General features: G+C 39.6%; 1 protein-coding gene across 1 annotated transcript in view; it reads left to right on the plus strand.

Moving 5' to 3' along the window:
- Nucleotides 1–16378, plus strand: part of ALG13 (ALG13 UDP-N-acetylglucosaminyltransferase subunit) — a 62896-nt gene that overhangs the window by 42983 nt on the left and 3535 nt on the right. Inside the window, 5 exon segments of the mRNA XM_047843397.1 lie at nt 622–693; nt 2173–2338; nt 10001–10183; nt 12258–12298; nt 14800–14986. Of these exon segments, the coding sequence (XP_047699353.1) occupies nt 622–693; nt 2173–2338; nt 10001–10183; nt 12258–12298; nt 14800–14986 (649 nt within the window).

Genomic DNA, 16378 nt, shown 5'->3' on the forward strand with positions numbered 1-16378 from the left:
TTCTGCGATTACTTCCCTTGATTCTCTCTATGTTACTTTCATTATTAAACCAATTTCTGCTGCTAGGTTTTTTGTTTTTGTTGTGATGACTGTTTGTCCTGCTTAGCTCTGAGCCTTTTAAAATCTTTTTTACTTTCACAAAGAGGGTCTTGAACCAGAGGGGAGTGGTTACTTGGAGTATACTCACTCCATCCTGCTTAGATAGGATACAGCTGAATAACCAGATATCCACCCTTGTACCAAGCTGCATCTTTATTTGGAATACTTTCTTTTAGCAACACTGTTCTTGGTCCTACCGATTTCGAAGCTTTTAAGGCAACAAAGGCCACTGAGAAATGTTTAAATTACAGTCCTCTATTACATTTTAGTACCTACATTAGACTAGAATTGGATATGATCAGGATCTCTGTAGATAGGAAATAGCACAATCACCTGAATCAGGCACTACAGTGATACCTTTTGGAATGTTCTCTTAGTAGTTGCTTCCAAATCTGAATACTTTCAGGACAGAGCACTTTTCACCTAATTTAAGAAGATACTGAAATAAAGCAGATCTTTTATCGATGTGCTATTTGGTTTCTTGATTCACCTTATTTAACTATACTTCTGTATTCATTAAAGTCTCTTCAGGACAGAAGACCATGTTCTATGTCTCCTCAGGACACAGTTACCTCATACAACTATCCCCAGAAGGTAATCTTCATAGTGTTCTCAAACAATCAGTTGGGAGGAAATGACTTTTTTCCTTTTTGTTCTCCTTGCCCTTCATCTTATTTAAAAAACCTTTTTTAATGTTTGTTTATTTTTGAGAGAGAGACTGAGTGTGAGTAGGGGAGAGGGGCAGAGAGAGAGAGACAGAATCTGAAGCAGGCTCCAGGCTCTGAGCTGTCAGCACAGAGCCCAGTGCAGGGTTTGAACCCACAAACCATGAGGTCATGACCTGAACCGAGGTTGGATGCTTAACCCACTGAGCCACCCAGGCTCCCCTAAAAGAAGTTGTTTATATATATATGTCCTTATCTTAACTATTACTGTACTTTGTGGTGCCTGGCACAGTGCTTAGTAAATTCATTCAACAAATTGATAATCTCCTGTGTTCTAGACACATTCTGTGTGTTGACGTTTGACTACTCATAGTCTCTTTATTCCGAACCTCTTATATAATAAGCAAATTAATATGAATTCACTGTCAATTTGGTCATTTGATGAAACTTAAATGTAAAGAATACAGACTTGGCATCAAAAAGGTAGCTGAAACCATAGGAGTGAATAAGATCATCCTGGGAAAAGGAAGAGATTGAGAAGAGCATCCAGAACAGAGCCTGTAGATCACCAAATTTTAGCAGATAGGTACAGAAGGAATAGCCAAGGAGGGGGTGGGGAGAGGAGAGTGTATTATTCTGGAAGCCCTAGTAAGAGAATGTTTCAAGGAGCAGTCAAGTGTCAGTTGCTGCCAAAAGGTCAGGCAACATAAGGACTAGCAAGATTCTACTAGGATATGTTGCGATGAAGACCACTGGTGACTTTGAATTCGGTTTCTGAGGACCAGAACGGGTAGCAGCCACACAGCGATGGGTGGTAAGAAAATGGAGACTGCATTGAGAACAGTGTGTTCAAGAAGGGTCTGTTGTTATTTGTTGAGCATATCTCTGTGCACAGCACTGTATTGAGTGTTGTGGCCTAATCAGACAAATCAATTGCAGTCACATGAAGCTTACACGCAAAAAAGCAAAGTACCTTTTCTATTAAAAAAAATTAAAAACTAAGTGCATTAGCATGGGGGAAATGGACACACATGTAAAAATAAATGTAACAGTATCTGGATAACACGTAGGAAATGCAGAGGTTACCTGTTTGGGGAGAGGGGAACTAGGTAGATGGAGGATAGGGGTTGGAAGGAAACATCCCATTGTATATAATTTCATACTTGATTTTTGAATCTTATTAATGTATCACCTTTTCAGAAAAATAATAAATTAAAAATTTACAAATCTTAAAGGTAATTGTGGTCTCCTAAAAGAAATAATCTTATTTATATAGGGTTTACATAAAGATTAATTTCTCATTGTTGTCGTTATCAAAATACACTGTATCCTGAAATAGAGGATCAGAAAAGAGCCTCCTGGTGTTTGAGAAATCCCTAAACTTTAAAACTTTTTTCTACACTTACAGGTGATGGCAAATTCTGCAGCAGGTGCAGCTTCCTGTGCCAATAATGTTCCAGCTCCAGTCTTACCTAGCTGTGCAGCAGCTAATGAAGCTAGTAGTACCGCTTCAGCCTCCTCACAGAATGCTGTACCGCCTCTACTCGTGTCTCCATCTATGCAAGGCAGGCCAGGTAGGTTGTTAGTGGTTGCTGACTTGGGGAAGCCTCTTTTCCTATTCGTGAACACGCATAGAAAGACAATTATAGTGATTAGATAGGGCTACTTTAATTTCTAGTATTAAATTAGTTTAACCTACTTAATAACGTATGTTCTGTAGTTGAGGAATCCTTGAAATTTGAGAGCCAGGATTTCAATATTTATCTTGGCTTTGATATGATTTTGTAGCTGGAAACTTCGAGGACTTTACTAATTTCTTAAATTTTCAGTTTTATTATACAGGAATGAAAGTAGAGGTGTTTCATACTTCACAGAATTCCTGAAAAGTTTGCTGTGAAATATATTTTTATATAATCATTTTCTCATGAAAGAATATAGGCTCTAGAATTTAAGAAATTTAGGTTAGACTCTTGGTTTTGCAACTCACTAGCTATGTAATTTTGGACAAGTTATCGAGCCTTTTCGTAGCTTGGGAGTACTGATAGTACCAATTTATGAAGTGGTTGTGAAATTCTAATGAGTTAATACAATTTAATGCTCTCAGAATTCTGAGAAGGTGGTGGCAAAAACAGGATCTGAGGCTTCAAATAAAAATGGAAATAGCAAAACCAAAACCCATGGACAACATTTATAATAAAATTAGGTGACAAGGTATCCCCACACACCCCAAAACTTAAGCAGATAGAACAAACCACCAGTCCCAGGACTGCATGCTATCAGTTTCTATGTGGGAGCAAGAAGATGGAAGGAAGCATCGGGGATGTTGTCTGATGGACCTGGGAACAGGAGAACCCCAAAAGAGCTAAAAAGAATTCACTGGAAAGTGGGGCAGCCAATTCGGAAGGAGCACCTAAGACTGGGAAGGGATTTGATCTCTCCAGTACTAGGTGAGTGCTTTGGGTACATGGTAAAGGAAATGAAGGGCTTGGAGCAATCTGGCCCCTAAGAACTCTCAAAACTGACCTGCCAGGGCTCCCTTTTAAGATAGTACTCCTCACTGGGGAGAAACTGCTGGGAGTGAAATCAGAATTGATCAGGACAGGGAAAAGAGCCTATCCAGACTGAAGATGAGAACAGAGCCAAGGAATCCTAGAAAGCAGTCCTGGGTTTGAACACTACCAAAAAGCAGAATGATCCTGTATCCACCTCATTCTAAAGTTCATAAAAAATAATTTCACGTAACGAAGCAGTAAGGTCAGATCCTATACTAAGATGTTTTAAGAACAAAAAAGAATAACCTGTGTATAGGCAGTAAAAACATGTCAAGAAATGTGCTCACTAATGCAACTAAACAAACACCTATTTCAGAATGAGCTAAAGATCAGATAATCTAAAACATTAGAGTATAACTAACTGGAATTAGAATAAAAACTTAAAAAAATAACCAATCAGAATTAAAAAAAACTCAAATTAGGTGACAACACAGGAAAGCATTAGAAATGGCAGAAAGTCATTTCAATACTGAAGACTGAACTATAAAGGACATGATCAGGTATATACAAAGATGATGCTTTATTTTTTTGTAATTTTTTTCAGTGTTTTAATTTATTTTTGAGAGAGAGAGAGACAGAGCATGAACAGGGGAGGGGCAGAGAGGGAGAGATAGAATCCAAAGCAGGCTCCAGACTCAGCTGTCAGCACAGAGCCCGACGTGGGGCTCATCACGGGCTGTGAGATCATGACCTGAGCCAAAATTGGATGCTTAACCAACTGAGCCGCCCAGGCGCCCCCCGATGACACTTTAAAAGAAAGATGGAAGAAGGGAGGGGGAATTGAAAATGAAGAAAAGGAAGATAAAGATTCAAAAGTGACATGTTAAACATTAGGCAAAGGAGATCAGTGATAGAAGTCTCTGAAGAAGAAAACCAAAGTAAGGGAAAAGAACAAATACTGAAAACTATAATTCAGAAAACTTTTCCTGAAATTAAAAATCTTTAAAACTATATACTGAAGCAACACTGCATATTTGAGAATAATGACTCAAAACAGCCTACCAAGGTATTCTAGTAAAATGAGTGGTCTTTATAAATTTTTTTTTCAACGTTTATTTATTTTTGGGACAGAGAGAGACAGAGCATGAACAGGGGAGGGGCAGAGAGAGAGGGAGACACAGAATCGGAAACAGGCTCCAGGCTCTGAGCCATCAGCCCAGAGCCTGATGCGGGGCTCGAACTCACGGACCATGAGATCGTGACCTGGCTGAAGTCGAACGCTTAACCGACTGCGCCACCCAGGCACCCTAATGAGTGGTCTTTAAAGAGAAAGTCCTTTGTCCAGATAAAAGAGTCTATGGAATATAAAAGAAGTAAAATATAAGCATCAAACTTTCACAGAAGTGCTTCATGCTAGAAGAAAATGGAGTAACATTTAAAATAAGCAACGTATAAATCAAAGGTTTTATGTGCAACCAAACTTAATTTAGAAGAGAGTAAGAATTCAGAGGATATTATTTGCATGAGCCCTTCCTGAACAATCTACTAAAGCTGTGCTGTCAACCAGGGTAATTACTGGCCACATGTAAAAATTTAAGTTTTAGTTAATTGCAATTAAATCTTCAGTTCCTCACTTGCACCAACCACATGCCAAGTGCTCAAAGCCACGTGTGGCCAGTGGCTAGCGTATTGGACAGCAGAGATCCAGAATATTTCTACCATCACTGAAAGTTGTATCAGATGGACTTCAGTGTGCCAGAGGAGTTGACTTTTAGACTACCAAGACAAGTTAAGGATATCAACAATAAGACCTGATGGGAAGTATTAAACGTATAATTACCTAAAGAATGAAGACAAAATGAGGGGTAAGAGGTAGACAGTCGACTATGGAATAGTGATAACCTTATGTTTGGACAAGGCAGATACTGTATAGCTACTTTTTAAAGTTTTTTGTTAGTGTTTATTTTTGAGAGAGAAGGAGAGTGTGTGCGCGCAAGAGGTAGGTAGGAGCAGAGGAGAGAGGGAGACACAGAATCCAAAGCAGTCTCCAGGCTCCGAGCTGTCAGCACAGGGCCCCACACGGGACTCCCAACTCCCGGGACTCCCAACTCCTGAACTGTGAGATCATGACCTGAGCCAAAGTCGGATGCTTACCGACTGAGCCACCCAGCATCCCTATAGCTGTTTTTAAGAATAGAATGTGCCGAGCATTTTTAATACTCAATAATTACATCAGGTTCTTTTATTTAGATAATCAGATTCTTATTCTGAGGCTGTAATGTCAACTAAAATGAGTAAGTGTGGGATATTTTAATTTTACCCCTTGTGTCCTTGCAAACCAGGAGTCTCAGTATGGAAGGAAGGTTATATGGATATAAGGCTAAAGAAAAGCTTTTATGGTGTCCAATTTGAATTGGAAGTATCGATATAACTTTAGGTGTTTTATCTTTAGATATATGTGTATATATTTACCAGCTCTATCCATTGAAAGGGCCCAGAAACAATATTTTTAGCACTGATTTTGTGGTCTTGAAATGTCATTTCTCACTTAAAAACAAAAACAGTTTTGTGGAGAAATGGCTGCTGATTCCAGGTCTGGGTGGGAAATGTTCAAGATGAGCCTTTATCATTTCGTCATGCCTGATAGCAAAGAAGCTACCAGAGTACTGGGGCCATGTCAGAAAGCACTCAGAAGCCATCTTAAAGAGGTTCTCAACTGACCAAAGACATAACAATTTGGGCCTCAACAGTGATAATCGAAGCAGACTGGAACAGACCAAATATGTTAAATTTAAAAGTTCTTAATGATATTTTAAAAATTGGTCACCTTGGGAGGGTGATGAGAAACCAGTTCATTTTCTTAAAAACTGGAAAATAAAGTGAAAGAATCAAGTGCTTATCAGGCCTACCTTCTATGAACTGTACCACCGGGTAACCAAACAGTAGATAAGGAGAATTGTTCTTACGTATTAGTATTCTAACTAATCAGTGAAGATAATCATTTTGCATTCCTTACTGAATGAGTGTTAAACAGCAGTAGCTATGAAGGTTGCAGAAATATTACCTATAGATGTGCCAAAGGAATCAATCCTGAGTCTGATCCAGTCTCCTGGATCTAGCTGCCTGTTTGCAGGAAATACAAAGGAACATGTTGAAACATACCATCACTATATAATCAGGAAAATCCAGACTCTGGGAAACTCAACAGGTCACAGGTCCCAGATTCTTCAAAAGAAAAACTGAAAGGAAATGACAGGGATGGAGAAAGGATCAATAGATTCAATTTAAAGAGATTCAGGATATCAGCTTTAAAAAACCAGGAATACACATTTGGGTGACAAAATTCCTAGAACCGTGAAGGAATGATTACTGTGGAAAGGTAAATGGTTAAAATATGGTGGGGAGAGAGGTTTGTGATTGGGGTGGGGCACACAGAAGTTTTCTGGAGTGGCTGGCAAAGTCTTATTTCTTGATCTAGATAGTATCCACCTTAAATACTTCGTTTTGATTTGTTTTCTGTATCTGATAGTTTAAAAATTAAGTACTTACTAGCACAGTGCCTACAACAAAAACATTCAATATATGATACTGATGACCAGAGAAATTTTTCACTGAAAATGTTAAATGTAGACCCCGGTTTTTTTTTTTTTTTCAACGTTTATTTATTTTTGGGACAGAGAGAGACAGAGCTTGAACGGGGGAGGGGCAAAGAGAGAGGGAGACACAGAATCGGAAACAGGCTCCAGGCTCTGAGCCATCAGCCCAGAGCCCGACGCGGGGCTCGAACTCCCGGACCGCGAGATCGTGACCTGGCTGAAGTCGGACGCTTAACCGACTGCGCCACCCAGGCGCCCCTAGACCCCGGTTTTACCGTGTGCCAATTGCAAGGAAAAACATTGGGTGCTGAGCTTAAAAAAAAAACCAAGTGACTGATGAATCAAGCATTGGAATGCCTCATGTATGCACAGTTTATTCAAAGCTTACCATTTTTAAAATGCCAGATTTGTGTTCTTTGTTGACGTTCCTAAAAATGTGTGCTACCTTCATATATTTTCTTTTTGTTCTTTGAGTCACTTCTCAACCTCAGTTATAACTCTACTAGGTCATGGCTGCTTTTTAATTGCTCTTTTTTTTTTTTTTTTAAATTTTTTTTTTTTCAACGTTTATTTATTTTTGGGACAGAGAGAGACAGAGCATGAACGGGGGAGGGGCAGAGAGAGAGGGAGACACAGAATCGGAAACTGGCTCCAGGCTCCGAGCCATCAGCCCAGAGCCCGACGTGGGGCTCGAACTCCCCGACCGCGAGATCGTGACCTGGCTGAAGTCGGACGCTTAACTGACTGCGCCACCCAGGCGCCCCTTTAATTGCTCTTTAACATTCCGTTCACTCCTCTAGATGAATCAACTCATGTTTCCCATTGTGTTATTCATGTGTCTCCGTGGCAGCCCCATCCCATCCTCCATTGTGAAGTCACTTATCTGCCAACCAGTTAGATGCCATGATTGCCTTTAGTATGAATCTCCTCATAGGCATTAAATACTGCTGAGTTTTGTTACTGTCCCCAAGGTTTTTGTCAGGGCCAGGACTATTGACTCATTTTCCCTGGGTGCACAATTTAAGGGAATGCCAAAAAATCACAGTAATCAAGGTAAATAATACTTAAATGTATTTTTTAATGTTTATTTTTGAGATAAGGAGAGACAGTGTGAGCAGGGGAGGGGCAGAGAGTGAGAGGGAGACACAGAATCTGAAGCAGGCTCTAGGCTCTGAGCTGTCAGCTCAGAGGATGAATTGAGTAAGGCACTCATTCTTGGGATCATGCAAATGCAGGCTTAGATCCTGTCTTTATTTAGAATTTTGATATTTTACTAATTATGAATATTTTTGGCATTAATTTGGTGGCCCCTTAAATTTTGCACCTCACTACACCCAAGTCCCTGCCCTTTGACCTATAGAGAAGTTGAGTCTTACTGTGTGTATTCATATTCTGAGATGTCCTGAAACAGACTGTACATTCATGGACAGGGGAAATAAGCATTTTGAATGCACTACATTTGTTTCCATTAATGTGTTTTAAGTTTATTTTTAGAGAGTGTACATGCATGCAGGGTGGGGCAGTCAGAGAGAGAGGAAGAGAGAGAATCCCAACCAGGCTCTGTGCTGTCAGTGTGAAGCGTGATACGGGACTGGATCCCATGAACTGGGAGATCATGACCTGAGCTGAAATTAGGAGTCAGACACTTAGCTGACTGAGCCACCCAGGCACCCTCCATTAATATTTTAGGGAGGTTTGTTTGCATTGTTTTGGAGCTATCCCTTAAATTTTACCTGTTAAACCTATAAAGCCCTTTCAAGTCTGCAAATGAAATGCTCATGTATCTCCAGAGCAATTGGAAATTCTAAAAGCTTTTTCTTAGGGGGCATATTACACAATGCAGTTCCAGGGAAGGTGAGTTCAGATAAAGTAACCTCCAGATTTCTTCTGCATTGGATTGTTTCAGGTCTGTGAGAACGAACTTAGCTATCTCTATGTCTGGTAGTTGGTTTTTACCTAGTGATCATAATCACATTCTGGTATTTTTAGCTAATTGCTAATTTACTTTTTAAGAAATGGTGTGATTTGAGTGCTAGTTTAAAAAGAATATAAGCAGAGCTTTGTTGAAGAAGCCATTGTTTTATAGAAAACAAATTCGTAAAGCCTTTAGAATATTTGGAGTTACTCTAAAAATTAAATGTGTCTTCCAAAACTGTGAAAGTGGAGATTTCTACATACATGATAAAACTAAAAACAGTTGGGCAAGTTTTAAAATTTTACTGTTTAATTTAGATCCAGTAAGAATTCTTTTTTGGTGCCCAGCTCTGAGTTTTGACAATGTATAGAGTTGTATAACCACCACTACAATCAAGAGAGAACAGTTTCATCACCCCCAAAGAGTTGTTTATCCAACTTTTTTTTAAATGTTTGTTTATTTTTGAGATAGAGAGCAAGAGCACAAGCAGGGGAGGGACAGAGAGAGATGGAGACAGGATTGGAAGCAGCCTCCGCACTGATAGCAAGACAGGCCGATGCGGGCTCGAACTCACAGCTGTGAGATCATGACCTAAGCCGAAGTTGAAACCTTAACCGACTGAGCCACCCAGGCACCCCACGAATACTGTTTTTAAACTATAACAATAGGTATAGAAACTTAAAGCAATATGATATTTCATCTAGCCTGTTTTAGATTCTGTGCTTACAAATGGAACTGGCATGATTTAGAATGCCCTATGTTCCAATGATGCTACCAAGTAGAAACCTTCAAGGATTACTTAAATCTGTAATCTGTGTAATTTAGTCTCTTATTAGCTTCTACATCTTGTGATTTGACTAAGGATGGCAGATGGCTGAAAACATCCTTAACTTTGTTTGTATTAAGCTAAGTAAAAATTTTGCTTTAATGATAGTTCATTTTTGTACCTGTTAGCTGATGTTTTTTAAAAAAGTCTTGCTGGTGAAAACTCTGCAATTTCCAGATTGTTTTTCTTTTAATTTCAAGTAATTACCTGAACTCAAAATAACCTGTAATGAACTCCCAGTTTTCAACTGGCATGTCTAAGAAGGTGGGCAATTTATCTTCCAAGTTTTTGTTTTTAAGTCAAACCATAAGAATTGGAATCTTTTGACCATACTGGAGACACAAAAGAAGTAGATGAACTTACTGCTAAGGTGTTACAGGTGTGCATTCCTACTTTTTCTTTTTTAGTGATTGCTTCGCCATCCTATCCATATCTTTCTCCTCCTATTCCTGCTGCTGCTGCTGCTGCCACCACTGCTGCTCCTTTACCACCTCCACCTCTTGAGGTGGGAGAGGCTTCAAACTTCCCACCACCACCACTTCCACCTCCACCTTATTCCTGTGATCCAAGTGGCAGTGATCTGCCTCAAGGTAAGGAGATTTTGAGACTTGGGCGAGGGTTCTTTTCCTCCCAACAAGTGCCCTCCTCAGTGCCCATCACGCATTTCCCCCTCCCCTGTCCCCTCCATCAGCCGTCAGTTTGTTCTCTGTATTTCAGAGTCTCTATTTCTGTTCATTCTTCTGTTGAAGGACATCTGGGTTACTTCCATTTTGGGGCTTTTTATTCATGTTTATTTTTTAATTAATTATTTATTTATTTTTTAAATATTTTTTTTAACGTTTATTTATTTTTGAGAGAGAGAGAGAGACAGAGCATGAACAGGGGAGGGTCAGAGAGAGAGGGAGACACAGAATCTGAAACAGGCTCCAGGCTCTGAGCTGTCAGCACAGAGCCCGATGCGGGGCTCGAACTCACGCACCATGAGATCATGACCTGAGCTGAAGTCGGACGCTTAACCAACAAGCCACCCAGGTGCCCCAATATTTATTTATTTTGAGAGAGAGGGAGGGAGGGTGCAGGGGAGTGACAGGGAGAGAGGGAGAGAGAGAGAATCCCAAGCAGGCTCCTTTTTTATCAGCGCAGAGCCTGGCCTGGGGCTCCAACTCCTCAACTGTGAGATCATGGTCTGAGCCAAAATCAAGAGTCCCACGCCCAACTGATTGAGCCTCCCAGGTGCCCCAAGGCTATGCGTATTATAAAAAGTCTTTATGAACATAACGTTTTCATTCCCTTTGGGCAAATACCTAGGAGTAGAATTTGATGGGTCATAGATAGATGTGTATTTAGGTTTATAAGAAACTGCTGGTCATTTTTCCAAAGTTGTATCTCCTCTTTTTCTACTTTTGGCAGAACTCTGCACCTGATTTTTTTAACAGCTTGAGGTCTAATTTACATAGTATACAAGCCACCCATGTAAATTGTACAATTCATTGGTTTTTGGTATATTCACAAATGTGTGCAACCTTCGCCACTGTCTAATTCCGGAACATTTTCATTACTCCAAAAAGAAACCCTGTACCCATTAGAAGTGCTTTTGTCTTTCCCCCCTGGCCCTGGCAACCACTGTTCTACTTTGTGTCTCTATCGATTTGCCTCCTCTGGACATTTGACATATATGAATCATGCACTATGTCATCTTTTGTGACTGGCTTCTTTCACTTAGCGTTATGTTTTCAAACTTCATCCATGTCATAGCGTGTGTCCATATTTCACTCTTTCTTATAGCTGAATAATATTCCGTTGTATGGGTATGCCTCCTTTTATTGTCTATTACTTGATGGAACATTTGGGTTTTCACTTTTTTGCTGTTATGAATAATACTGCTATGGATATCTATATACAAATTTTGTGTATGTATATATATACATATATATATATATATATATATATATACATACACACACACACACACACACACATACATACACACACACACACACACACCAAGGGATGGAATCCCATGCCATTTGTGAATTTACTTCCTGCTATTACCTTTTCATATTCTTTGGCTTAACCATTAGTCTTTATACTCCACTCCCACATAATAGTCAAAATACAAACTGATGGCATTTAGAGTGGTATAGTGAATATATTTGTATGTATCCGAAGTCTCCAACTTAAGGGGAGTTTTCTTAGAGTTCATTTGTTTGTGGGACTCAAGTTCTTATATTTGTAAGAATATACATGTATCCCGGGTCAGTCAATAAAAATACATTTAGATATAATTAGAACAGTAAGACTACCCTCTTCTCCTGTATATCTAGTTTTTATTTGTGAAACATTTTAAGTTCTGTGACGTTACATTTTTATTTTTTAAATTTTTTTTTCAACGTTTATTTATTTTTTGGGGACAGAGAGAGACAGAGCATGAACGGGGGAGGGGCAGAGGGAGAGGGAGACACAGAATCCGAAACAGGCTCCAGGCTCTGAGCCATCAGCCCAGAGCCCGACGCGGGGCTCGAACTCGCGGACCGTGAGATCGTGACCTGGCTGAAGTCGGACGCTTAACCGACTGCGCCACCCAGGCGCCCCTGTGACGTTACATTTTTAAAGTTAGCTCTATTTACTTATTTTGTATTATTACTATTTTTTTTTAAATTTTAGATACAAAAGTTTTGCAGTACTATTTCAATCTGGGATTGCAGGTAAGTCATGATGAAATTGTTTTGATAAGCTCTAGATTAAAAATGTAAACTGGGTTGATAATCACACTCTTGAACTTTAAAAGCCAAGGACACTGTGAGGAGCCTAAAATTTGTCTTTGTAAGATCTCTCTGAAGACAATAGGTCAGTTTTCTCTTTTAGCCTCTCAGTGCTTCAATTCCTCTTATGAAATAGTTGCTACATTAAAGCAGCACAACTTTTTTTTTTATATGAAATTTATTGACAAATTGGTTTCCATACAACACCCAGTGCTCATCCCAAAAGGTGCCCTCCTCAATACCCATCACCCACCCTCCCCTCCCTCCCACCCCCCATCAACCCTCAGTTTGTTCTCAGTTTTTAACAGGCTCTTATGCTTTGGCTGTCTCCCACTCTAACCTCTTTTTTTTTTTTTCCTTCCCCTCCTCCATGGGTTTCTGTTGAGTTTCTCAGGATCCACATAAGAGTGAAACCATATGGTATCTGTCTTTCTCTGTATGGCTTATTTCACTTAGCATCACACTCTCCAGTTCCATCCACGTTGCTACAAAGGGCCATATTTCATTCTTTCTCATTGCCACGTAGTACTCCATTGTGTATATAAACCACAATTTCTTTATCCATTCATCAGTTGATGGACATTTAGGCTCTTTCCATAATTTGGCTATTGTTGAGAGAAAGCAGCACAACTTTAGCATATATTGGCCTCCATGTTTAGCATCCTATGTATGCCAACCCTTCACTATGTTTTTCTGACTCAATAATAAGTGAATTATTTGTCCTGCTTAATTGAAACCTTTTTATGGTTATTTCTGCATGTTAATCCTAAAAGTAATTGGACAAATTTAAAGACATTTGAAGGGCTGTATTATTTCTAAAGCCCATATGTGTTCATAGATATTTGCCAAACACTGATTTTCATCACTCGCTGGAGTTGTAGAAGGGTGGGGATTCTGACAGATATCTTCCTATCACTGAAAGGTGTTTTTGATTTTAGGTAAGAGCTTTTATTTTTTCATTCAGGAATCATTTTCCCCCTGAAATACACCTGACTTCTGATGTTATAACAAGATGGCATATTTCCTAAAAAGGAATGATGCATTTTAAGATTGGGTAGATGATAGTAAACTTCAGACAGTCTCCTGAATAATGTTCAGATTAGTTCATATTCCCAGACACTAATTTCACTAAACCTTTGGGTATTATCATTTCCAGAAAACTATCTTCTCCAAATGGCACACATTTATAAATTAAGAGTAGTGGAGTGATATTTTGTTCTTTGAGACTGTTTGCTAAATTCAGTTTCAAGAATTGAAAATATAAACTACTTGCACCTTCCGTTATGTTTTCTATATTTATGTGTGGAAACTTAATTCATTTCAGATGGCTGAGGTATTTTAAAACCTTTTCCTGCATTTTACATCATGGGAATACGAGGAAATGCAGAATAGTTATTTTAATAAACTTCTTTATATTCAAAGTAATAGCCTTCGTTGTAGTACATCTGAAAAATACTAAAATATAAAGGAAACTGAAATCTTGTGCATAACCACTGTGCACTGTAACATACTTCCTTAATAGCTTCTTTATTTCTTTTACCACATATTGACTGCTGTGTAATTTTTGTAAACTTTTAAGTTCATGATAGCAGTTTTTCTTAAATATTTGACAGCATAAGTTTTTTTATTGCCTGTATTGTATACCATCACGGATATATAATTCATCTAGTTCCCTATTGTTTAAGATTTCATAGGTTGTTCACTGTATTTTGCTTTTTTAAAAAATGATATATAGTTGACTCACAATGTTAACGTTAGTTTCAGGTGTATAAGGTAGCAATTTGATATTCTGCTATGAGGCCACTCGCAAATGTAGTTCCCATCTGTTGCTATACGACACTATTACAATACCACGGACTATATATTCCCCATGCTGTACCTTTCATCCTTGTGATTTATTCCACTCTTTTGCTTTTTTTTAAAATTTTTTTTAACATTTTTAATTTAGTTTTGAGAGAGACAGAGTGCAAGTGGGGGAGCAGCAGAGAGAGAGGAAGGAGACACAGAATCCGAAGCAGGCTCCAGGCTCTGAGCTGTCAGTGCAGAGCCCAAACCCACAAACCGTGTGTAAGGTCCTGACCTGAGCTGAAGTTGGACGCTTAACCAACTGAGCCACCCAGGCACCCCTCCATTCTTTTGCTTTTAAAAATATTGCTATGAAAGATATCTTTATATACAGGTCATTGTGTATGTCTGTAATTTCCTTAGGATGCTTTCTTAAAAGAATTCCTATGCTCAAAAATGAGACACAGCTGCTGCTAAAGATCTTAAAGTTGTAGTAGAATAGATTTCCTCATGTTCTGTTTTTTTTTTCAGAGAAAAAAAGTTATAGCTACCTTTCTTGAAAATCATAGCCAAACTTTTTTTTTTTTTTTTAGTGAAAACCTGTACTACTTTAAGTAAAAGGATAGTAAAGTGTTTGTTTTTTTTCTTTCTTGCCCAAGTGCTATCACCACAACTACTGGCACTCCATGGTCTATGTGCCACAGATGCAGCAGCAGCAACAGCAGCTTCATGTAGAGAATTATCCAGTCTATGCTGAGCCACCCCCTCTGGTAGATCAAAGTATTCCTCAGTGGTATAGTGAGGTGGGGAGACAAGATGGTACACAGGTGGAAGCATCAGGAAATGGTGAGTATGTAATGAGATTGCCTGCAAGAAGGACAATTGGATTTGATTGTGTGTAATGTATTTAAAGTTTTTTTTTAATGTTTGATTTAAAGAGGGAGAGAGCACGCAAGCAGGGGAGGGACAGAAAGAGAGGGAGAGGATTGGAAGTGGGCTCTGTGCGGACAGCAGAGAGCCCGATGTGGGGCTCAAACTCACAAACTGAGATTATGACCCTGGCCAAAGGCCGACGCTTAACCGACTAAGCCACCCAGGCGCCCCTATCGTGTGTAATTTAATAATAACGCTCAGATATTTTGTTTGGTCCATATTCTAGAACTGTGGTTTTAAAGAATGATTTGTGGACCCTTGAGATTCCCTCTTGGGGGATCCATAAAGCCAAAAGTATTCATCAGAATACATAGATCTTAAAGATTTTATATGTCCCTTTTACTGTTAGATTTTGCATTGAGGATGCAAAAATCAGTAGTGGGTAAACTGCTGCCACCTAAGCACAAATCAAGAGGGGGCACCAAACTGTGCTAGTGATTGTTGTATTCCCTGCCATACATACTCATGATACAGCAATGCCTGTTATCTCTCTCTCTCTCTCCCTCCCTCCCTCCCTCCCCCTCCCCCTCCCTCTCTCTCCCCTTCTCTCTTCTCCTCCCTCCCTCTCCCTTCCTCCCTCCCTTCCTTTCTCTCCCCCTTCTCTCTCCCCCCTTCTCTCTCCCCCCTTCTCTCTCCCCTTCTCTCCCCCCTTCTCTCCCCCCTTCTCTCCCCCCTTCTCTCTCCTTCTCTCTCCCCTTCTCTCTCCCCTTCTCTCTCCCCCTCTCTCTCCCCCTCTCTCTCCCCCTCTCCTTCCTTCCCTCCCTCCCTCCCTCTCTCTTTCCCCCTCTCTCTCACTCCCTTCTCTCTCCCTCCCTCCCTGTCTCTCCCCCTCTCCCCCTCTCTCTTTCCCCCTCTCCCCCCTCCCTCCCTCCTTCCCTCCCTCCCTCTCTCCCTCCCTCCCCCTCCCTCTCTCCCCCTCTTCCCTCCCCCTCTTCCCCCCTCTCTCCCTCTCTCTCTCTCTCTCTATATATATATATATATATTTTAAATCAAAATATTTTTATTAAATCTTTGTTTTTGAGTAATTGTACTGACTATTCTATGTGACAACATGGAAAGTATTCATAAATTACTGTGCATACTGAAGGATGATTAACTTAAGGATTTGTGAGATTGACTAATGAGCTAAACCAGCTCTTTTTATGCAACACTATTTTTACTTACATGATAGACAAACTATGGTTATTTAGACTTGGAGATCTGGCAGACATTTTCTCAACGTGAGCCTGTCACTTCAGGAAAGAAAGAACTGATAGAATTTGTTGTCAAAGATAAAAATTCCAGCTTTCAAATAAAAATTAGAAT

The sequence above is a fragment of the Prionailurus viverrinus genome, chromosome X (assembly GCF_022837055.1).
Source record: "Prionailurus viverrinus isolate Anna chromosome X, UM_Priviv_1.0, whole genome shotgun sequence".
NCBI classification, from domain to species: domain Eukaryota; kingdom Metazoa; phylum Chordata; class Mammalia; order Carnivora; family Felidae; genus Prionailurus; species Prionailurus viverrinus.